At 35.7% G+C, this 25,182-nt stretch overlaps 1 protein-coding gene across 2 annotated transcripts in view; it reads left to right on the top strand.

Moving 5' to 3' along the window:
* The first annotated feature begins 561 nt into the window (after nucleotides 1–561).
* The window catches only part of CFAP44 (cilia and flagella associated protein 44), a 52,071-nt gene continuing 27,450 nt past the window's right edge, over nucleotides 562–25,182 (top strand). The window contains exons 1-17 of one of the 2 annotated variants that reach the window (XM_026708847.2): nucleotides 562–711; nucleotides 2,532–2,603; nucleotides 4,412–4,495; nucleotides 5,216–5,390; nucleotides 7,059–7,221; nucleotides 8,959–9,061; nucleotides 10,327–10,543; nucleotides 12,463–12,577; nucleotides 14,656–14,820; nucleotides 15,750–15,905; nucleotides 16,459–16,506; nucleotides 17,948–18,047; nucleotides 19,947–20,041; nucleotides 21,799–22,008; nucleotides 22,340–22,450; nucleotides 23,466–23,618; nucleotides 24,272–24,499. In XM_026708847.2, coding sequence (XP_026564632.1) covers nucleotides 672–711; nucleotides 2,532–2,603; nucleotides 4,412–4,495; nucleotides 5,216–5,390; nucleotides 7,059–7,221; nucleotides 8,959–9,061; nucleotides 10,327–10,543; nucleotides 12,463–12,577; nucleotides 14,656–14,820; nucleotides 15,750–15,905; nucleotides 16,459–16,506; nucleotides 17,948–18,047; nucleotides 19,947–20,041; nucleotides 21,799–22,008; nucleotides 22,340–22,450; nucleotides 23,466–23,618; nucleotides 24,272–24,499 — 2,235 coding nt within the window. In that variant the 5' untranslated portion in view covers nucleotides 562–671. The remainder of the gene's footprint in view (nucleotides 712–2,531; nucleotides 2,604–4,411; nucleotides 4,496–5,215; nucleotides 5,391–7,058; nucleotides 7,222–8,958; nucleotides 9,062–10,326; nucleotides 10,544–12,462; nucleotides 12,578–14,655; nucleotides 14,821–15,749; nucleotides 15,906–16,458; nucleotides 16,507–17,947; nucleotides 18,048–19,946; nucleotides 20,042–21,798; nucleotides 22,009–22,339; nucleotides 22,451–23,465; nucleotides 23,619–24,271; nucleotides 24,500–25,182) is intronic. The other variant, XM_087937299.1, reaches the window with a different exon arrangement.

Raw genomic sequence — 25,182 nt, forward strand, 5'->3', positions numbered from 1 at the left:
GGCAACCCCCGTGGGAGATGGGGATTTATAAGCCACTTTTTAGGAATGCGTTGGGTTTTTTTTTTTTTATCCCGTTCAGCAACTGTTAAAACTGGAAGATAGTCGGCGGTATATCTCAAGAGTAACAAATGAACAAGCACCCTCTTTTAACGCGCTGTTAAAGAGGAGACTTCTTGAACGCGGAGGCGTTTCCCTAAATCTCAATGAATGGGAGGAGCGGACCGGCGATTATGGGAGTTGCAGTGCAGCAAAAACAGAAAATAAGCAAGAAGAACCTTAATCCACAGATTCTTATTTGCTTTTTATTTCTCAATCTTCATTTATCGCCACCATTGTCTGTGGAGATTCTCAGTCATCCAAGGTCATGATTGGCCTAAAGTGCCCCAGTTGCCTCTTGAAAAAGCACCTTTGGGACTATCGCCGCCATTCCAAAACTGTTTATGTTTCTTCCGTCTCCTTCCTGGTCAAAATGACTTCCTGTGTCCCACCAGTTAATACAGAAGCAAAGTTTACAAAGTATGGAATCACTACAGGAAAATACCCGGTAAAGTCTCCACTAGGAGCCTAATACTCCACGCAGGCGCCTTAAGCACGCGCAATTCTGAAACTCCATTTCCCAGATATCTTTGGGCGCCTGTCTTTGGTTGCTCAGCAACCAGTGTCAACCTACAATGGAGCCGAGTGGGGAACAGGAGGGCGACGAAGCAAAAGGTAACTTTCCCGCTTTCTCCACTTAAGACGTTAATCTTGGAATTGGCTTCCCTTGGCCTTGAAATACCCCACCTCCGAAACTCTCCCTGTCTCATAGCAATGAGCTGTAAAAGCAGGCAAATGCATTTATTGAAATAATAAACAGGTTCAGAGTCATTGGAGTATTTTGTGGAAACCACGTCTTCAAACTGAAAAGAGGGAGAATGTTAAAACATGATCAAGAAACCTCCATAGGCGACTCTTTCCTCCCTTTGGGGAAGGAGATGCAGAATTCAAAAATAAGCATATTTCTCAAATTTGCTATAAAAACTCAACAAGGCTTTAACTTAACATTTCTTGCTGTTGCTTTTTGATTTTTCCTAAATGTAACATTTGGTACTTTAACTTTACTTTTTAGCGGATATATGAGTGCCATTCGTAGGAAGTACAGTTATTCAACAAAATATACAACAAAATACAAAACACAAAGTATAAAGTATAAAAAAGAAATAAAAACAATGCCTAAAGTAGCTTAGTTTTTAAATTATAAGTTAATAATTGTCCACACATAATACATATTGATCAACTTTTCCATTTGTCTATGGGCAGCTAATTCAGTGGTGCAGCATGATTACTATTCTTCCATAATGATAAGGTGTGGGATTCAATTTTTTTTTACAACCGCTTCTGTGGTCATGGCTAGGTGGTCATATGATGGGAGCCTGGCTGTGGCCACATGACGGTGGGTATGGCAAGGTGGGTGTGGGTATGTGGTCATGTGACTAGGTGGGCATGGTTATGTAGTCATATGTCTGGGTGGGTCAAAAGAGAGAAACTAACAATGATCTTGGAGCCAGGGGTTGGACTAGATGATCTCTGAGATCCCTTCCAGCCCTCGATTGCTGTGCTGTTTCAAAGCATCCTCTGAAGCTGTGTCTAGTGCCAAGGTTAGGGTTAGGGTTAGCCCCATCTCTTCCTCTGATGCAGAGCCCTCACCTGAGCCTTCATCAGCCTCCAAGAATGGCCCGGGTTCCTCCCCAATCTCCTCACTACTGTCTGATTCTGCTGCCAGATCCGCCAGCTGTGGGCGGACCAGAACACCTTTGGAAATGGTTCAAAAGGATACTATGATAATATCAAAAACTATTGTGAGTTCAAAGAGAAGCACCCCAACCTGCTTCTACCAGAGATGATCTACTAATGTGATCAATGCCACTTAGTATTCATGACCAGTTCTGAAACCCAAATAGAAGGAGGGCTGATAATTTATCTTATAAAGAATTAATAATGGAAACTATTTAAAAGTCATGTTTTCCCCAAGTTTCATGTACGGAAATAATTTCCCATGTCTTCAAATATTTGTCTGTCTGAAAAACTTTGTGCAAGAAATATTAAGTTAATTTCTTTAATTATATACAACTTCAGTCTCAAAATGTAATTGTGGGTTTCATGGGATTTAAAATTTCAAGGTATGAGTTTTTAACGAAGTAGTAAATATGTGTTATGCACTAGAATCACATAGTGATTTTAAAAAAACACATAAATTGTTAATGCAAATGTATGAATACTCTATTTCTGTATATGAAAATAAGGATGATTATTTTTTTAAAATATGTAATATCTTATGAATAAAAGTTTTAAGTACCCTAATGATTTTGATGAAATCCTTCAACTTGACTGGAAACTTTTTAAAAAGTTCTACTAATATGACTAATATATATATATAGTAAAATTAAGATATATTTCTATGCTCCATAGGACAAATTGGACAGTTAAGTATAGAATTTGTGGATTAGATGTTCCCTACTAAAGGCATATTTAAATCTTAATATTACTTACAGATAAAAGTGAAAAATCAGAAGAGGCACCAACTGTAGCAGAACAGCAGGAAGAGATCAAAGAAGTATCAGCTGGTGAGTATTGCTAACCAATTATTACAAGAAGTGTCATTTCAAGTGAAATGTCTACTAAAATATATACCACTGATAGATAGAAATATGCAATAATTGCTGTACTTTAGGAACCATTTATAAATAGATGATGATAACAGAGCTGCTACTTTAAATGTGCTTTATCTTGTAAGTCTATTTAATGTTTGCAAAATTCAAAAAGCTAAACTATATATTGCTATCGTTTTTTTGTGTTGGTGTAAGTGATGGGATTAATGCATATACTAATTCAGTGATAAGAATCAGTAGACTTTTTTGCTGCATAGTTAGTCCTCAGCGTAAGACCATTCAGTCAACGATCATTCAAAGTTCAATGGCACTGAATGAATGGTGGCTATGATCAGTCCTTGGAGATCTGGCTGTCAAGTCACATGACCTTGATTTGGGTGCTTGGCAACCAAGCTTACACTTACAACTAGTTGCAGCAACTCGCAGTCACATAACTGCCATTTGCAACTTTCACTACCCAGAAGGTCAATGGGGAAACTGGCAGGGAAGGTCACAAGTTGCTTGGTAAGTCTCCCCCACCTGCAAACCTTTTCCTAGCACATTTACATTTCTGCACCTCCGTGAGCCTCAGTGTGCTTCCTTTGCATCCTTGTGCATCCCCTTGAATTCTGTCTGAACCTCGCTGTACTCCGCATCCTTCCACACCTCTGTGCACCTCATGCACTTCCCCTAAGCCTCATCTTCACACCTACATGCATCTCCTTGCACTCCATGCATTCTCTTTGACACTTGAACCTCCCACATATCCCTCAACTTTTGCCATTTCTCCTTCCACCATCACATACCTCCTCACTTTTGTGCATCCTTCTCAAGCCTTGCTGTGATTCTCTTGCATCCTCACATAATAGCTACATACCTACTTGGTAGCCTATTACAAGCTGTCTGAGATTGAACAACTTCCTGCCAGATTCCTCACGGACATGTATATGTGAAGCCAGCAGGAAGTCGCCTCATCTAACAGTGATACCACTGAGGGATTCAGTTAGTTACAACAATCAGAATTGCAGTGATTGCCATCACTAAACAATATGGTCACACTTTGCAATCATGGTACTTAGCAATGGAAATTCTAGTCCCAATTACTCTCATAAATCAAGGATTATCTGTTCTTGTGAATATGCTTTGTGATAGGTTTGAGAAGATTGAAGGTCATCAGCCTACTCAAATTATTGCTCAAATTATTAAAACGTAACTCATTTGGAATGTAGTACCAATTGCCACAGGTTTTCTTTGGATGAAAAATCTGAGGCACAAATAATATTTAAAGGCAGATTAAGCCAGATTTTTATTTTTCAACTCCGTATGTATCTTAGACAGTCTAAAATAGGATCATGTTGTGCATTGTTTTTATCTGTCTTACTCTCAGATGTGCATTGACTAAGTCCATTAGGACCTAGTCTATATATGTTTTTTTCAAGCGAAGCAGATAAAACTAAGTCTAAGTCTGTGACAGAACTTTTTCTGCAATGGCACTTTGGTTTGTAGAATATTTTTTCTAAAGAAAGCAAATAATTACTTACTGATGAGTCATTGAATGACTTTAAGTACACTGAGCCTTTTCTATGTTTTAAAAAATATTTGTCACTCATGCTTTTCTGCATGTGAAAATTATTTTAATCTTTTGCATTGTTTAATGTTTTCTAATATGAGGCACTTTAGGACCCCTTTTGGGCTGAAATGTGACTGAAAAAATCTGTGTGTATGCACGTGTGTATGTGTGAATATAAGTTGTACATACATATACATAATGTTCTTATTTGTAGAAACTAAAACATCTCCAGAAGGAGAAGAAGGAGAAAAGTTACCTGAAGATGATTATGAGGATGTGGGAAGCCCTGCAAGTGAAGGTGCGTGTTGTTAGCAATCTCTGGATTTGAAAAGTGTATTTTTATACTGTTCTCTGCTTATCAATTAATTTTTAATGTTATGTGATCTTCTTTTATCATTTATTTTTTTCTTCTGAAATCTTATGAACATTAGACATTGTCTCTTATAGTCCAGACTGATATTTTAATGAAGTTCAAATCCATTGTTGTTGAGACTGCAAGTTATCTCAGGGTTTCCCTTTATTCCAGTGATCTCTACTCCAGGCACCTGACACTAGATTTGTTCCAACAGAAGAGAATATACATATGTAGCTCAAAGTTGAATGATGGAGTTCTTGGTGCTGTCTGAGCTTGGTTTTTTGCTTGCAGACTTTTCATCACCCAACTAAGGTAACATCAGTGCTACTGAGTGTGGGGTTTGCTCCTTGTTTATATACTTACCCTGCTAATGTTGATGGTGGTGTAGTTTTTTCCTCTTTGGTAATTTCTTGATTAGGGCATTGATTTCTGCTTGATTTATTGTTTGATGTTAATCCCTGTCTAGCCAGCAGTTCTGGCTTCGGGATCCTCTCCAGAAAATACTCAGTGAAAATGATGGTGTTACCTACTTGGTAATGAAACATCTGTAAGCAAACAACCCAGCACAGGCAGATTTGAGGAGTCCACTGGAATTGTTTTTAAAATGAGTGTTTTTTTCTTAGCAATATATATTGTTTTTATGATGGTATTTTTGAAATCCAGAAGAAGAAGAACCACCACCAGAACCAGAAAAGCCTCCAGAACCAGTGAAGAAGAAGAAAAAAGAAGTAGTAGAGAAGAAGATCTCTGAAAATTTCTATTATAACTATGAAGAACTGTGCTCAAATCCATATATAACTCCAGATTCTGGCATCCCAATGAACCTGCTCTCTCTTATGTATCCATTTTTGCCAGAGATCCATGTATTTAGGATTTGAGTTTCCTATCATAAACCAAAGAAAAAAACAAATATATTTGCTTTTAAAAACAGTATTGGGAATAATACATTCAATATATTAATGGTGGAATGTATTACAGATTTAGTAAATAAGGTATTGGTTTTCTTTTGAAAAAAACAACAAAAAACGGTGGGTTAAATTAGGTTAAGGCTGACAAAGCAGTATAGAGTTGTGAGATGTGAGACCCAAATTATTTAATACTCATAATACAGAGACAAGTCTGGTTCATAATTAAAAGGTTTATTAAAGAAAATAAGCTTTATCAAACGGGCCTTCAAGTTCCTTCCAAAGTGGATTGGGTACAAGAAGAGCAAGATCTAATGATCAAACAATACATTTTATACACTCTACACAATGCATGCCATGCCTAAGAAGCCCTCCCCACTCTCGTTATTATCTCTAAGTCATACTATAAGGTAAGGGTCGGCTTCAGTGATGGGATTCAAATTGTTTTACTACCAGTTCTGTGGGCATCGCTTGGTGGGCGTGGCAGGAGAAGGATACTTAAAATCTCCAGTCAGAGGTGGTATTTGCCGGTTCTCCAAACTACTCAAAATTTCCGTACCGGTTCTCCAGAACTGGTCAGAACCTGCTGAATACCACCTCAGGTCAGCTTTACTGTTCCTTCCTAGGCATCAGATATCTTATCTTGTTTACTTATACCTTCGCCTTGGGGGGATGTTCCTGTTTTCTAAGAAGCCTGCAACTATCCAGCGTGTTTTGTTTAACTGAACATACTTTGTGGTTAGGAAACAGCAACAAAGATAACACAGCTTAACAATGCACTTAATATTTCTAATTCTACTATAAAAGAGTAACTTAATATTTATTTCCTTCAGAGTGGAACAAGTTGCTTACATTTGCTTCAGCACTTTGGGAAATTCTGAGTACAGCATTTTAAGAAGGATTCGGATAAAGTGAACAGATTCAGCAAAAAGAATTATTAGGGAACTAGAATCTAAACCCTATGGAAGAAAATAAGTAATTGGAAATATTTAGCTTTGAGAAAATATTACTGAGGGAGCATGTTTTACTACAGTGCAAATATGTACACAATACCCTTTACATATCTGAATCAGAAAAACCTATTTCCCGTGGTTTGAAAGTTCTTAAAGATAAGAATTAAAGATTTCAACTATATGTTAAAAAAACTAGCAGCATCTTAGTGATGGAACTGTTACCAAGAGAAGCATTTAAAGTCCTCTTCAATGGATGAATTTAGGTAGAGACTTCAGTAATTGTTTGGGAGATGATTTACTTTAAATTTCTGTAGTGAGTCATTGGATTAGACTCAATAGTCCACTCAAATTCTATGCCTTTAGGACATAAGATTCCTTTACTCCATTTTTCCCAATTACAACAACCCTATACTGCAGGCTGAATTAAAATGAGTGACTAACTGAAACTCACCAAGTGAATTTTCCAGATTACAATGAGCTATATCTTGGAATTTCCCTGTTCTAATCTAGTTCATTAACTAGCACATCACTCTGTCTTGTTTCATTATGCATAATATATTACTGTTTTTTCATTAATGGTAAATTTATTATTCAAATACAATAAACCTAGTCCCATCATCATTTATTTCCTTAGCATGCATTCCTCAGGCATTCTTTTGGATATGACTGCACTAGACGAGCAAACCTCCACATGCTGGATAGTCAGGTTCTCCTCTACATAGCTGGCAGCCAGTTAGTTCTTCTGGATTTGAAATCGAACTACCAGAGATATCTTCGAAGCACAGGTGGTGGAGGGATTGGTGTAATCACGGTATGACATACATCTTAAAGAATTTTTCCTTAAATTCTTTTTGGCAGAAAAATATGCAGAATTTTTAATGGGGGTTGCTTCCCTTTATATTTTTTTATTTTATTTAACAGAACAAACAGAAAAAAGGGAAACACATAGTAGTGTTTTATTCATGTACTGTATATATAGGCAGAGATTTACTCAACAGTTTCAATAAAGGACTATCATATTTCAATATAATCTTCCATGCATAGTTTATGTTTGTAAACATCTCATTCAAAAGTCACATCAGTTCTTAACTCCATTGATTATTTATTTTTCTATTGGAGAAGTTCTTAGGAGTATAAAGGACATAGAGAACTCTATTCTGTTGTCCAGGTATTAATTTCCATGTAGTAAGAATGTAATTTAAAAGAGTACAGACATCCCAAAATATCAAAATCTATTTCAAAGTTAATATATGTAATTATTTTTCCGGAATATTATACTTTAGGATATCTGTCTGAATGAAGAAGCATTGTTCTTATTGCATTAACAAAACCATGATGATATACTTACTTGGTTATATCAGAACAGGATCTAATAAATCCAGTTTATTATTTTTGGGTTGAATAAGTTGTACTCTCTGAAATTTTTGATTTAGATATTAAGATAGTTACCTATTTTTAAAGATAAAATGGAGGTTTCTAACAGCTTATTTCATTCATTCTTTAAATTTTGCATATTTATTAATAAGTATTTAGAAGACTAATTGTAGGATTTTTAATCTCAAAAGATGTGGTACTTATTTCTCAAATCATTACATTAAATATGAATAGCACTAGCACTAGCACTAGCAATAGCACTTAGACTTATATACTGCTTTAAAGTGCTTTACAGCCCTCTCTAGGTGGGTAACAGAGTCAGCATATTGGCCCCAACAATCTGGGTCCTCATTTTACCCACCTCGGAAGAGTGGAAGGTTGAGTCAACCTTGAGCCCGATAAGATTCAAACTGCCATATTGTAGGTAGCTGGCAGTCAGCAGAAGTAGCTTCAGTACTGCACTTTAACCACTGTGCCACCATGGCCCATAATAAGATATATATTATGATTTTTATTTGGATATTGTTTGATTAGAGCTTAAATTTTACTTGCTCAACTATCAAGAGTTACCTTGCTACATGCGGGTCTCATGCTGCCTTCTTTTTCACTGCCTTGCTCTAGGAACTGCTTAATTGGGTTGCTGTTTGCTACTGTCACTAGCATTCACTGGCATGATCATGAAACCCCTCCACCAAGACTGTGATGATACACATAGTGTAGAGAGGGTCTAATGTATGCACAGATGATATCCTATCCCTTAAAACATCTACAAAATCATGCTATTTTGTATGTGCATGAAGTAACAAAAATAAAGCCAAAACCACGGATTTTTTTTTTATGTGTATACTGATGTTTGATCTCTAAATGCCAATCATGGATATGCAATACTGTGAATATTGAGGACCATCTCTATTTCTAAACACTACTGATATCTAGAATCCATTTCATAATTTTAGAATGAGAAACAGTAGAAGGCCAAATTTTTCTTTGTCCTTGGGTCTACAATTCCTGAAGGGAAAATGTTTGTGCTTAATGGAAGTTCAGGATGATATCGGTTACTGAAAGAATAAAGGAACAGTTTGATTTTGCTAATTTTATTGTTTTATGTAAGACAAATACGGGACCCTTTCAGATTGCAAGAAGACTATGATTAAATAAAAATATCTTCAATTAGGCACACCCAGACCGAACTCATTTTGCAGTAGGAGAAAAAGGTTGGAAGCCCAAAATGGTTATCTATGAGTATCCTTCTTTAAAACCATACAGAATATTACGAGGTAGGTTAAAATATAATGAGTTTCACAGTTTGAAATAATACAGAAGAATAAACTTTCTTAGAACTGAAAGTAATATTATATTTTCATTTCTTGTATAAGTGTTTGCTCTTTTGCAAAGAGTAGAGATCTTTTGTTTAATGGCAGAGCATAATTTCAATTTAAAAATCATTTGCTCCAACTCTTGTTCTTTCTTTGTACAAAAGAAAAATAAATGAAGATTGGGTTAAAAAAAATCAAAATATTGGTAATAAATAAAGTATATTTTTTGTTATTTGAGCTGTTATTTAACCAAAACCAGAAAGAGACAATGTGTGTATTTTACTTCATTTCACTTCATTTTTCTAGTGCTTTTTAATTTAAAATTTAAAATATACAAATGGTACATCTGACTTTTTTCTGCTAACAAATCATGTTCTGTAGCATCTTCTGGAAGTTATTGCACTTATTTTTATTTGCTTAAATCAATGTATTTTACAGTTATATTGCTATATATACATAAAATATAACATCTCACATAATTTATGTTCAATTTTATGTACTAATAGTGAACTTATTTTCCAAGTACTGAACTTTTTGTAATAAAAATGGCAACACCTCTGGGCAGGAATCAGTTTCCTAGACCTACAGAGAAAGCTCAGAAAGTAAACCCTTGTGGGGTACTCCCCCCCCATCACCCAAAATTCATTAAGTACTGAGCATTCTCCCTTGCTAGAAAAAGCGGAGTGTCTATTGGGGAGATGGCTGTAGGGGGAAAGAGGATTGGAATTGATTATATTATTTGGGAAAAATCATGGCTAGCTGATAAGAACTCCAAACAAGCCAACAGTTGATTGAAGGTTCTTCTCGTAACTTTTCATTTAAAGTAGAATCCTGTTGGATATTCTTTGAATTCTAATTCTGAGAAGAAAGTATAGAAACTAGGACATGCTAGGCCTTCAAGCTGCATTTGTTTTATAGCATCAAGGAACAAAACCAAGGGTAACTTTTTCCCATTAGCATTATCTCATCAGATCATTTGCACATCGCTATTAAAAACAGGTACTTTTAATTCACACCGCACACTCACTCACGCCCCATATACACATAGTACATGCTTTGAAAGCAGTTGATTATTTTCCACTTTGGGGGGTTTATTTGGATTTTTAAAATTTCAAGATGGTATGTGCCATTTATAAAAGCTAATAGCTGATAGGACTGGTAAATGGGGATGTTTTCTTGGTTACGCATATGATGGTGAGAAACTGATTATTTTGTTTTATTTCCAGGTGGAACAGAACAGGCATATGCATTTGCTGACTTTAACCGTTCTGGCACCCTGATAGCCACCGTAGGGAGTAGCCCTGACTACACATTGACAGTCTGGGACTGGAAACAGGAAAAGATTATATTGAGATCAAAAGCATTTTCACAAGATGTTTATAAAGTCACATTTTCTCCTGAAAATGAAGAACAACTTACTACATCTGGTTCAGGCCACATCAAGTAAGCCAACTATCCCTTTTTAAAAAATAGATTATCAAAAAGGAAATGATATGAATCTGATTCAGCAGCTGTAGGTTTTGTCCCCTCACAATGATACTAATACTTTGTGCACTGCTACTGTTACCCCAAGCTACCCCACCAATTACCTAATCCTAGCAGCATCTAGTAGTTCTTTCACCAAGCCAATCAGCAAAAGCCGAAACACAATCTCGCTGTAGTCCTTGCTTTTTTCTTATCATGTTAGTTTTTTTGCAGGGGATGGAGGTGGGGAAAAAGCCAGGGAACCGCTAGGGAAATGGAAGAACCTCTTTCCTGTTCATTGACAAGGGGAGAAATAAAGTGCTGCAAGGAAGTGAAAATGCAAATATAATTATCTCAGGGGGTGGCAAACCCAGAAGAAACACATAGCAGGAATGCTTACTAATTGGAAGCCTTAGTCCATCCACCCAAGAAAACTTTGCACAATTATCCTCGTGGTGCTTTCTCTGTAGCAGGAGCCTAGCTAATTAACTGTGTAAGTTAATCAGCCGAGCTTTTTAAGATAACTGAAAACCCATTTGGTTTTGTGCAGATATTCAAGGGCAGCATCAGCATTGGATCAAATTATCTTTTGTGCATAGAATAAAGTGGGCTGTTTCGTGACTTTTTAAAAAGAAATCGTTTTACCTATTTGGTGCATATCATGGAAAATCGTTGTGTAGATATGTGAATGGCAGTACATTGTGTATATAAAACATCCTGAATCACAGAAAGATGTTAAACTATGATTTAATGAAATATAAAGTGTTTAAGTACATAAAGGCATTGCAATAAGCCACCCAGAGTCATCTCTAGGCAAGATGGGTGGCAAACAAGTCAAACAAATAAAATTTTTGAAAACATCTCCAGTTGTCTGTGTTTCTCTGACATAGGTTCTATTGGAGAGTTGAGTGAAGTTAGGTTTTGGTTTAGTGTAAGATAGTGCAGCCCATGCAAAAGAGCTTGTGCCTCAATCTTTTTCTAACTCTTGAGCTGCATGTAGTGTAAACAAAACGTTCCCTTGCAGTTCTCTCAAAGTTCCCTGAACAAAAAAAGCAAAAATGGAACTGAAAAGAATTTTGACAGCTTCCTTGCTGCTTAATTTTAGTTGGTAACCAAGAATGGAAAATGCCACATTGCTCAGCTTTTTTTGTTTTTAATTTTTTAAAAACTTGTAAGTTGTGAGAATTGGCAGTTGAGGAGATTTTTGTTGCTGTATAATTAGCAAAAACTGGGAGAGACAGTGGTCTTTGTTCTTAGCATTATCAGCACTAAGATATAAGACACAAATGAAAATACTCTTAATTCCTATTGATTGATGACAAACATATGCAGTGGATTATATTCATTTTTTTGCTTACAGTAGTAAAAGTCCATTCTGGACTTGTGTTCGTAAACTTTTTTTTCCACTCATTTGTTTTAGTATTTAATTAACTGTGGTTTTTTGTTAGTCTGATCTTAGGCATACTATCTTTAACAATAATTTGGAAAAATAAAGCTACTCTCCACTGAAAAATAAAGCTACTCTCCACTGTCTCTCCCAGTTTTTGCTAATTATACAGCAACAAAAATCTCCTCAACTGCCAATTCTCACAACTTAGAAGTTTTTAAAAAATTAAAAACAAAAAGTTTAAAACTTTGGATTGTTTTCCCAAATCAGATTTTGAGGAAATCATATTCAGTCGTAAGTGCATTTATTGATTTAGCTGAAATAGTACAGTGGTTGACTACAAATTTATTTTTTTATCATTCCTCACAACTGTGTAGAAGTATGTAGAAAAGTTAGAGTTGTTCTGTAAACAATGATTTATCTTTACAATTATTTTGGTGCCTACAAAAAGGCTGACAAAATTCTACTGGGGAAGCTAATTCGAACATAATTTTCATGGTTGTGTATCCAGGTTTTGGAGAATGGCTCTCACTTTTACTGGCTTGAAATTACAAGGGGCGTTGGGTAGGTTTGGAAAGACATCACTGACAGATATTGAAGGATATGTGGAGCTTCCAGATGGTAAGGTGAGAAGCATTTTCTATCCTTAAACTATTCCACATGATGAATCTCTTAGAATTCAGGATACTTTTGAGGAAATGTAGCAACAGAAACCCAATAAATATAGGTGAAACTCGAAAAATTAGAATATCGTGCAAAAGTTCATTTATTTCAATAATGCAACTTAAAAGGTGAACCTAATATATGAGATAGACTCATTACATGCAAAGCAAGATAGTTCAAGCCGTGATGTGTCATAATTGTGATGATTATGGCTTACAGCTCATGAAAACTCCAAATCCACAATCTCAGAAAATTAGAATATTGTGAAAAAGTTCAATATTCTAGGCTCAAAGTGTCCCACTCTAATCAGCTAATGAATCCATAACACCTGCAAATGGTTCCTGAGCGTTTAAATGATGTTCAATAGGAAGCACAATCATGGGAAAGACTGCTGACCTGACAGTTGTGCAGAAAACCATCACTGACACCCTCCATAAGGAGGGAAAGCCTCAAAAGGTAATTGCAAAAGAAGTTGGATGTTCCCAAAGTACTGTATCGAAGCACTTTAATAGAAAGTTATGTGGAAGGGAAAAGTGTGGAAGAAAAAGGTGCACAAGCAGCAAGGATGACCACAGAGAGGATTGCCAGGAAAAGGCTATTCAAAAGTGTTGGGGACTTTCACAAGGAGTGGACTGAGGCTGGAGTCAGTGCATCCAGTGCCACCACACAGATGCATCCTGGACATGGGCTTCAAATGTCATATTCCTCTTGTCAAGCCGCTCCTGAACAACAAACAGCGTCAGAAGCATATTACCTGGGCTAAAGAAAAACAGAACTGGTCTGTTGCTCAGTGGTCTAAAGTCCTCTTTTCTGATGAGAGCAACTTTTGCATCTCATTTGGAAACCAAGGACCCAGAGTCTGGAGGAAGAATGGAGAGGCACACACTGCAAGATGCTTGAAGTCCAGTGTGAAGTTTCCACAGTCTTGTGTTGATTTGGGGAGCCAAGTCATCTGCTGGTGTTGGTCCACTGTGCTTCATTAAGTCCAGGGTCAACACAGCCATCTACCAGGAGATTTTGGAGCACTTCATGCTTCCTTCCACAGAGAAGCTTTATGGGGATGCTGACTTCATTTTCCAGCAGGACTTGGCACTTGCCCACACTGCCAAAAGCACCAAAACCTGCTTCAATGACCATGGGATTACTGTGCTTGATTGGCCAGCAAACTCGCCTGACCTGAACCCCAGAGAGAATCTATGGGGCATTGCCAAGAGAAAGATGAGAGACATGAGACCGAACAATGCAGAAGAGCTGAAGGCCGCTACTGAAGCATCCTGGTCTTCCATAACACTTCAGCAGTGCCACAGGCTGATAGCTTCCATGCCACACAGCATTGAGGCAGTAGTTGCTGCAAAAGGGGCCCAAGCCAAGTACTGAGTACATATGCATGCTTATACTTTTCAGAGGTCCGATATTGTTCTATGTACAATCCTTGTTTTATTGATTGTATGTAATATTCTAATTTTCTGAGATTGTGGATTTGGAGTTTTCATGAGCTGTCAGCCATAATCATCACAATTATGACAAATCACGGCGTGAACTATCTTGTTTTGCATGTAATGAGTCTATCTCATATATTAGGTTCACTTTTTAAGTTGCATTACTGAAATAAATGAACTTTTGCACGATATTCTAATTTTTCGAGTTGCACCTGTATATCCTAAAACATGGGGAAATTTCCAAAGCAGGTTGTCTTTTCATATGGAGTGTGCAAATCATGGGGAAAAATCGAAAATATCCCACTGGGAATATCCAAGGTCTTTGATACATTTGTCAGCTGTTTGCATCATGGCTGATGTCAACTGTTAATGTCATTGAACAAGCCATGTATGTGGTGCTTTGCCAGCTACACTCTTCCTCAGTACAAAGTATTCTTCTTATTATGTTTCTTCTGTCTTTTCAGAGGCCGAAGTCCTTTTGTAGGAAAATTATAAAAAAAGTTGTTTCAGTAATAGCAAGTATTACATTGTTTACAATGTCCCTATTGGAAAGCACATCTGGATTTATGGTACTAATTAATATTGTTTCATTTGTACTCAAGGTACTTTCAGGTTCAGAATGGGGAAATTTGCTTCTTTGGGAAGGGGGACTCATAAAAGTGGAACTCTGCCGACCTGGCCATAAAAATTGTCATAATGGTCCTATTAATCAGTTAATTCTGGATGAAGGAGAAGTGATCACTGTTGGAACAGATGGATACATCAGGGTAAGGTTTTTTTTTTCCAAAATAAGTGTACTAGCTGTGCAAAAATATCTTGTACTCAAGCTTTCTCAGATAAGTATTTTACAGAGTAGATGCCACCATATAAAAGATTCTCGTTCCAATTGCAATAAGGATCAGGGTGAGGGGTGAAGAGACAAAGCTCAATTCTTTTGCCAATATCCTGACAAAATATATCTTAAATGTTGTTATTAGTATATTAAGGCTAAATATATTAATTTTTTGTTATTGCCCTAATAGCATATCTTGAAATACAAATAGCTGTAGAAGGATTTATCTGTCATACATAGATATCATGAGAAAAGCTGAGTTTCGAGGCTGCTCAGATTTTCTAAGTGTTGCTATTTAAAAGGTTATGTTATTTATCTTAAGGCAAATAATATTGCTGTTTTGTATCAGTGGACACATGGACGATCATCTTCTTCTTCTTCTTCTTCTTCTTCTTCTTCTTCTTCTTCTTCTTCTTCTTCTTCTTCTTCTTCTTCTTCTTCTTCTTCTTCTTCTTCTCCTCCTCCTCCTCCTCCTCCTCCTCCTCCTCCTCCTCCTCCTCCTCCTCCTCCTCCTCCTTCTTCCCTCCCTTCTTCTTCGTCTTCGTCTTTCCCTTTTCCTCTTCTTCTTCCTCCTCCTCCTCCCACTGCCACCTCTGCATCCGACTCCTTCTCTTTTACTGCTTCTGGTATTGAGGGAAATACAAAGTTCTGGCTCTTGCTCTTCTGGTGGCCTCAACCATTGTTAATTGGGACATATGAATAACATCTATTTTTTTGTCTGATTGCTTGCTTATTTTATTTCTGCACAGCTTTTCCTACAAAAGAAGTCCTTTTGAATTACCACTTTTCTGAAATTGTTCTGTCATGATGCTTTAGCATTTTAAAACAATAACAACTTCATTTTTCTCAAAATCTTTTGTTAAGGTTTGGGATTTTGAAACAATAGACACAGCTGATGTTGTGGATGATACTGGACTTGTAGAGATGGAACACATAAATGAACTTTTAGTTGGTAAAAATGTGAGCCTGAATTTTATGATGAAAATTCATGAACGCGGAGAACCATTTTGGTATGCTCAGGTAAGAAGTTTTCTAAATAATTAGTGAATAGACAGTTTAATACTGCCAAAGGAAAGGATTTTTTTTTACTATCAATTGAAATATCACTAGATTTTTACTCCCATTGGCTTTGTTCACATAACCATAAATCAGGCTCTATAAACTCCACTGACTTGCACTGTCAGATCAAATGCATGTTAAAACCAATAATTCATTTGGTATTAAAATTTACAGTTCTACCATGGCATCAGTATGAGAAATGTTAGGTGGTTCTGTATTCTATATCTTTATATTCCTTTTAATAAAGAAGTACTTAATTGAAATGAAGAGGTGAAATTGTATAAGACATTGTATTACCCTCAATTTTATAACTTAAACTTTTAAATTATGGGTGTCTGACTTACCTAGGCCTCACTGAGTGAAGAGAAATTGTCTTGGACAACATTTAACATACATAATATAGTTAATATATACAAATAACTAACACCGTTATTTTTTTCAAAATCAGAGCAATGCTTTTAAGACAGGCAAAATGGAATAATAACCAAGTATTATTATAATTATGCTTCTTTAGGATTTCAATGGAGCTATATGGAAGCTTGATTTAAGTTTCTCGAATGTTGTAAGTTTTACTTCATATTACTTTTCTCTGCTGTATCCTTCCATTATGTGATATATGTGATGAATAAATAAAATTACTTTTACAGTATCACTAGCAACTAGTGTTATTTTAAAGCATATTTAAAACTGCTAGTAACTTTAAGCAAGATGATTAGTATTTTATATTTATAGTATAAAAATGGAAAATGGAAAAATGTAATAGAAGTTAGATAGCAAATTTAAAGCTATGCCCTTTCAAGCCATTACCCGGACAAAAGGACAAAAATAAAAGAAAATCAGACTTCTTTGTAAAGTAACTATATTATAACATCAATAAAATACAAATTTTTATAAAATATAAATAAAATATAAATTCTTAGGGTCCTGTGGATAGAAAGGTAAAATGTAAAAAATAACAAATGTGATATTTTACACTTGATGGATATTTTTCTTTAAAAGTTTAGAAGAAATATCAATCCTGCCAAAACTCCAATTGCAATAATTATATGCAGTGTGGAATTTAATAACAGTAATAATTTATGAGATATTAAATGACAGAAAGACATTTTTAAATATGTAAACCTATTTAATAGAACATGTTTCTGGGTATATGAAGAAATTAATCAAGCCTACAGTTTGAGTTATGATAAAATGAGTAATGTGTTTATTTTTATTTGTTTGTTTTATTTATATCCTGTGTTATTTTTATAAATAACTGTAGGCAGTGAACATATCTAATACACCTTCCTCAAAAAAACAACCCTGTGAGGTAGGTTGAGCTGAGGAAGAGTGACCAGCCCAAGATAAATAGTATAAGTTTTTAAAGACTGTATAACTTCAAATATATGCATGCCCACATGTGCACAATGCATGCAATATCCTATTTTCTATACAACAGCTCTAATAGGTGAGTTGGGCTGAGAGAAATGACTCACCCAAAGTCACCCAACTGGCTTCCATGCTTAAAGGAGGACTAGAATTTAGGTTTGCTTGGTTTCTGGCTCAGCATTTTATCAACTACATGAAAACAAATTAAGATTCTACATTATGATAGATTCAGGATATGGGAAATACAATAATTCTTGAGAAAAGCTCATCCTAATTCTTACAGTGTTTATATGTAATGAAACTTTTAGGAGAATTACATCCAGACAGTAAAGAAACGGACACTTTTATACTACAATAAGAGTTAAGTTTAGAATAACAGATGACCAAAACAATTGTAAGAGAATACAAGTACCTTGTTAAATCATTTTATCAATAGAATAGAATAGAATAGAATAGAATAGAATAGAATAGAATAGAATAGAATTCTTTATTGGCCAACAAGGAATTTGTCTTTGGTGCATAAGCTCTCAGTGTAGATAAAGAGATAAGTGATAAATCATGATCATAGTCATCATAAATACATTCATTGTGAATCAATAGCCCTTTAAAGGCCTTTATAATTGTTTCTATTATAGACACGTGATCCAGAATGCTTGTTTACTTTTCATTCAGGAAAGATAGAAGCCATAAGTGTATCTCCGGTTACATATATCATGGCAACTACTGCTCTTGACCGTAAGTATACTTTCCTCCTTCTAATTTTGCTTTTAGAACATAGAATAATAGGGTTGGAAGGGACCTTGGGGTCTTCTAATACAGCCCCCCTGCCCGAACAGAATCCTACCTATACCATTTTGGACAAATGGTTGTCGAATCTCTTCTTGAAAATCTCCTGTGATGAAGCATCCACTACTTCTGGAGGCAAGTTTTTGCACTAATTAATTGCTATCACTGTTAGGAAATTTCTCCTTAATTCTAGGTTGGATTTCTCTTTAGCAATCTTCCACCTGTTACTCATTGTCCTGCCTTGAGGTGCCTTGAAAAATAAATTGTTCGCCTCTTCTCTGTAACAGTCCCTCAAATATAGGAAGATTGGTATTATGTCACTCCTAGTCCTTCTCTTTGTGAGACTAGACATAGCTAGTTCCCACAACTGTTCATCAGTTTAGCCTCCAGACTCTTATCATCTTTGTTGCTCTTTTCTGGAATCAACATATTCTTAATATTATGATGATAAGAACTGGACACAGTATTCTAATTCTGGTCTTACCAAGACTGTATACAGTGGTGTATACACTCCATGTGATCTTGATACTATCCCTGTTGATTCAGCCTAGTACTGCATAGATTTTTGGGGTGCTGCAGCACACTGATGCTCATACTTCAGTGGTTGTCCAATAGGATACCTGGATCCCTCTCACAGTCATTACTATTGAGCCAGATATCATCTATATCTGTGCATTTGTTTTTTCTTGCCTCAGTTTAACCTTACTTTTCTCACCACTGAATTGCATTTTGTTGAATAAGGCCCAGTGTTCAAGACTGTCACGATCCTCCCATATCTTGAATCTACCTTCTAAAGTGTTGGCTATTTTCATTATGCAACAAATGCAACAAGTTGAACAGTCTTTGAGTTTTACAATTCCTATGACATAGATTTTTGTAGCTCAGACAATTCTCTGAGTGGATTTGAACCAAAGATTCCTATCTGTGAATGGCAAGAATCTTTGTGTGAATGGCAATAACCTACACACACACACACACACACACAGAGAGAGAGAGAGAGAGAGAGAGAGAGAGAGTCTCTAGTAGCAAGAAAATAGCAATTATTTATTTAATTCTTTTGGTTAGTTTTTATTGTTTTATTTTTATTTTTTGTTTTAAATATGGTTTTACATTGGTAAGCTGCCTCAAGTCACCCTGAGTGAATAGGCGGCAATATAAATTAAATAAATAAATAATAAATAAATTATATCTTCTGGAAGGAAATAGAAAAATTCAAATTTATTCAGGTTTTTTGGAATGACCTCTGATTAAACTGTCTTGACTTTCTAAGTCAAACTATCTCTTGAAATTGTTCTGAACAGTTTTAAAAGTGTGCAATTAGGGTCTTACAAGAATGTTGATGAGAAAAAACAGGAGATAAAGTTAATGTATGGTCACTCCCCCCCCCCCATTCCATCATGTCTGATTGTTGGAGACTGCTTGGACAAGTCCTTACAGTTTTGTTAGCAAGAGTGTTTTGCAATTGCCTCTTTTCTAGAGCCAAAGATAGACGTTGGCCAAGATCACTCAGTTAGCTTTGTCCCTAAGGTACGATTGGAAATCACAACCCCTGTTTCTAGTCTGATGTCTTAATTACTACACCAAACTGGTTCTCATGTATAAGTACTGCACTTAGTATTACTATGTAATACTATTTTAATAATACTAATTACTATTGTATTTTATCATTCTATTATTGTTTTACTCCTAATATAAATCAACTAGAATTATTTTGGTAACCGAGAACAGCATATACATTGTGTGTGTGTGTGTGTGTGTGTGTGTGTGTATGTATATAAAATAAGTAGTTCAGATTTCAGTGTGAACTTTCCTTTCTCTTATTTTTGATCTGTCAACTATCTAACACAGGTTCAGTGCGTATTTACGATTACATTGGCAAAGTGCAATTGGTTGATATGAAATTTAAACAGGGAGGAACAGCACTTACCTGGGCTCCAACATTGGTAAGTATATACAGGAAAAAAGAATAAATGGATTAAATCTGGCTGGTATAAATTGTCAAATATCAATTGTTTATAACAATGAAGATGAATAAAATTAGGGAGTGACTGCTGGTTTTTTTCTCCAAATCATGCTCTCATTATCTGGATCTAGGAACTATTGGTACCTTGATTTTGGAGAAATGTATAGGCATTCAGAAGATGTGTGAGTAAGTACGTTTATTAGGAAAAACTTTATGGAGTTTTCCCCCAAAATGAGAAAAAAAATAATTTATGGATTTCATGATTAAAAAAGGAAAACTGTTAGAAGAACGGAAATGATATAATCTTAAAAAAAGGATAGATGATAAATTTCCTTGTAACTGCTGTAAAGAAAGTTGGAAATCCTCCCTCATGGTGGAGGAATGGACCTCAAATCTGACAAAAATACTGGTGAATCCCATCCTTATGTACCTTTCAGAATGCTGCTATTTGTTAGCCTTCGTTAGCCATGTATCCACTTCTACAGAGGGGAAGATACTGGTGAATCCCAGCATTCTAAGCCTTCCATAAGACTGACTTTTGCTAATATTCTGAGTCTTTCAGAATGCTAGCATTTTCTAGTGTTTTAGTGAATGTCATGTTTCCACCCCTCCAGAAGAGAAAATGCTACTGAATTACAGCATTCTGGGTCTTTCCAAATGCTAGTGTTCTGGCAAACACCATCATTTCCATTTCTCCATAGGGGAAAACACTAGTAAATGCCAGGATTATGAGCTTTCTAGAACACGGGTTTCAAACTGGTGGCCCACAGGCCAAATGTGTCATACATAGGCCATGCCCATGCCAGCTCCTCGAATTGGAAAAACGTCGTGAAACATCACATGATGGCAATATGATGCCACGAGTTTGACACCTGTGTTCCAGAACAATGTTGTTAGTGTTTTTGCCACAATTGAAATCTGTTCCTCTACATGTTGGGAGAAGAGGGCCTGGCTTACTATCTGTGGTTGGAGTGCAAGTCCTTTCCTCACCCCACCATCCCAAAGGCCTGGGCCCTCTCTCTGCCACCCTGCTATCTGCACAGTTACTTTACAACCATAACTGGGAGAGATGGGATTGCAGTCATTGAGCAAAGTGGTCACTTGGCAGCTTGCTGAATGACTACTTCACTCAACAACCAAGATTACAGGCCCAATTATAATCAGAAGTGCAGGACTACCCATATACAAAGACTTGAAAGAGAATATATTTTTGAAAAGAAAACAGGGTAGTGTTTGAGCATCACGGTTGTGACATGCAGTGCTGTTGTATGTTTGTATAACAACCTGAGTAGAACCTTCATATCTTTGCAACAAATAGTACTCAAGTGTTTAAAGAAAAAAAGTCGAAGGAAAACAGGGAAACATGGAAAAAGTTTAAACAAACTTAAATAGTTGAAATGAGAGTACAATAGGAAAAAATTGATAGTAAGAGCAATTTGATAATAGAACCAATTATCCATAGGAGTGGATCTCCACTCAATGTATTTCATATAGAGGTTAGACAGCCATTTGAGTGGTTTGAATAGTTTGATTTGTATTTCTGCAGTATACAGCTTGTATTCCACATTATATTTCAATATAATACTGCCTTTTAGAAATAAAACGTCAATCACAATTATGTGAAATTGTTCTTTATTCATACATACTACTTTATGTATCATAAATTTCACAGATTTAGGAGATGTTTTCTTTCAAAGTACCTTATATTAATGCAAACTTTTTTTTGTCTTGTCTAAGGTGAATCCCAAAGGAGGTATAATTGCTGTAGGTTTTCAGGATGGCATTGTTCGCATAATTGAACTTTATAATCCCAAAGGATTGCCTGTCATTGCTGGACGGGAAAATGTAGGAGATGCGGTCTTGCGTCTGAAACAGGCTTTTAAACCTCATGTGTCTGCAGTTACAGCTTTGGCCTACGAACGTAATGGGGAAGTGCTAGCCACAGGGGTATGTATTGACTTTTCTCTGAATACTTGTTAATAAGTCACATGAGAAAACATGCAGGGAGAAGCAGGACTTGGTATTTTTGCTTTATGATCAAGTTCTAAAGTAGGATCTGTAGCCTTAGACCTCATCTATGTTGATTTTGTACTGGACTTCAGGTGATTAAAAAGTTTGGTCTGAAATGAATTTCAGGGAAGCAATGAGTTCATATATCATTATTTTGTAGTTTTCTGATGACCCTCTGTTGCAAAGAAAATTGACTAATGATTGGTCTTTGACATACATAAAATATGCAGTGCATGATTTTACTAACAATCAAGTTTTTCTATTTCAGAGCAAAGATAAAACTGTTTTCTTCTTTACTGTTGAAGATAAATATGATCCTATTGGATTCATTAGTGTTCCGGGACCAGTAGAAGCATTGCAGTGGTCACCCCATTCTCATGTGAGTAGGTAATTTGCTTTTGTTGTATATGAACCCCATGTTTGTTAATTTTGCTATGTACAATGATCTAGTGTTGTAAGAGTTAAGAGTTAACAAATATAAGTTAATAAATATATATTTAAATATTGATCTAAATATATTCTAAGTGACTTGATGAACATTTTAATGATAGTAAAGATTATAATTTTTGGACCATTATGCATTTATTTCCATGCATTTTTGTATTTCATCTGACTTTTTCCCATTTACTTAGCTGGAAGAGATTTGTTTTGCTTTTAAGTTTCACTATCATAGTAATACTAAAAAAGACTACTTCTGGAAACTGCACCTCTGAAGATACAGAAACAGACGTAATTAAAAGTTGTTATTCCAGACCCAAGAAATAGGAAAACATGAATTTGAAGTATCTTTATATGTTCTAATAATTTTTCTGGAATCATATATCCAAAGTACTGCATATGATTCCCTATGTACCCTATAATCATCATTAAGTTTATGATTTTGACGAATATATCTTTTCTTTTTATGTACACTGAGAGTATATGCACCAAGACAAATTCCTTGTGTGTTTAATCACACTTGGCGAAAAAAGAATTCATTCATTCATTCATGTCCATCAGCGTATAAAAATTTTCCACAAAAATAGGTTTTGAGAAGCAGCAGGCTGTAGTCAAGATGTTGGACTAGGAGTTGGGAAATCTCAGTTCTTTCAGCCCAAATCAGCATCAGGCTTTGCAGCAAGCCTACTAAAAAGCAAACTACTGTTACATTATGCATTTGTAGCTTTGCTCCAAAAACTAGATAAACACAATATAGAAACAAGTGGAACCTGTAGTTATGCAGGACAAAAGCAATAACATAATGGCATGTTTCCTTTGTTATAATAAAGCCTATTTTTCTCCTATTTTTCAAAATCGACATATATATGTATGTATGCATGTATGCATATATGTATATGTTTATGTATATGTATATACCTATACATGCTAGTTTTGTTTCATATTCTGATCTACAGCCAGACAGCAAGCTCCTTATCCTCTGTCAGAATGGCATTGTTGTTCAGGTTCCTGCCCCAGACCCTATGGCCTACGATGCAGTAACTACCTATAGGATCAAAGATCTACCTGCAGAATATTTTCGTTTCCGGAGCATCAAATCTCGGATATTGGTAAAATATTGTACTAACACATTGGAAAATCTTCCATGATAGAATAATCTGCTTGGGAAACATTCTGTTTGCCTTCCAAACAGACAGTAACAGCTCAAGGGTATAATAGTGCCCCAGGAGTATGTTATATCCCACCAATGCAAGATTTGCATTTTATACCAAGGGATAACATTGGCACCCCATAAGTTTTGGCATACTCTAGGGCAGCATCTATGTAGCCTTACTTCTAGAACATCCTGTCCTACCCCATATATATATATCAAGACAGGCTAATTAAACATTCTGGAGGTGATTTATATAGTAAAAATGTAGTATCAAGACATAACGCTTTCAATTTTGTCTAATAGATTATGAACTTATTTTTAGAAATTTTAACAGTAGGACTAGGAGTTAATCATTCTAAATACTTGTTTTCTGTCATACATGTAATTTAAGATCCAATATTGTATTTTACATGAAAATAGGATTATTCAGAGGAAAACTGCTTTATATTTTTTTAATGAAATAAACAAAAAGGTTTGAGCAGCATCTTCTGTTAGGGAAGTTCACTGTTGGGTCTTGTTATGTCTTAATATGTGGAACCATATTAAGTATTTTGTTTTTCATTCCTTAAAGAGCCTAATCTTACACTGACTTTCATTGGTTCTATAAAGAGAGAAGAGGAAATTAAACGTAGAGAAAAAATTAAAGAGCAAAAGGAGAAAGAAAAGCAGCAATGGATCAAAGAGCAGCTGGACCAGGGGAAAACACTAGAAGAAATAGAAATGCCCGAAGAAGTGCCTGTTGAAGAGGCACCACTTCCAGAAATCTACATCCCAGAAACTCCAAGTCCCATCCTTTGTGGGTTTTACTCTGATCCAGGGAGATTCTGGTTATCGATGGTAACTGTTATTTATTTAAATCCTTAAATTTAAATTATAGTTATTAAATGTATTTTTATTTCTCCTTCTAAGGAAGGGCATACCTTATAAATTAAATAATGTAAAATCTTGGAATTCAAGTATTTTTCTTAAGTAAACCCAAATGTCCTCAAATAGCACATAAGGTCTTAAATTCCTCGGATCTCTTCAACAGGCTTAGATGTAAATTGGGAAAGGGTGAAAGTTTTGATGAATAGGTGGCTTGATGCTGAAATCAGCAACTTTGTCTAGGTATGTGGGATGAGACATTTACATTCGTGCTATGATCTGGTGAGGGTTAGCTCACCTGCTGTGGTGTACCTTGGAAAGTGCACAAACATGAACCCAATGGGCTATCAATCTTAGGAAGCCAAATTACTACTCTATCTCAACATTATAATCTCCTGGCTAGTGGAACAACACCATATACTAAAATAAATAAATAAGGTGCGATGATTGTTTCAGGCTGTGTTTGGAACTATGCTTAGAATTGCAGGGATGAAGAAACAGTGCTTTGAGATAGATGCCCTGCTGTGCATTTATCAAACTATAAAAAGTAGCCGTTGCCTAATTTGTCTCTACTCTTAAACAAAATACAAATTCCTAGGTGGAGAAAAAATGAGTTTTTCCCTCTGCTTTATAGAACTCCGTAAGTAGCTTTGGGA

The sequence above is a fragment of the Pseudonaja textilis genome, chromosome 7, assembly GCF_049901715.1.
Source record: "Pseudonaja textilis isolate UNSWEBS1 chromosome 7, rPseTex1.2, whole genome shotgun sequence".
NCBI classification, from domain to species: Eukaryota; Metazoa; Chordata; class Lepidosauria; order Squamata; family Elapidae; genus Pseudonaja; species Pseudonaja textilis.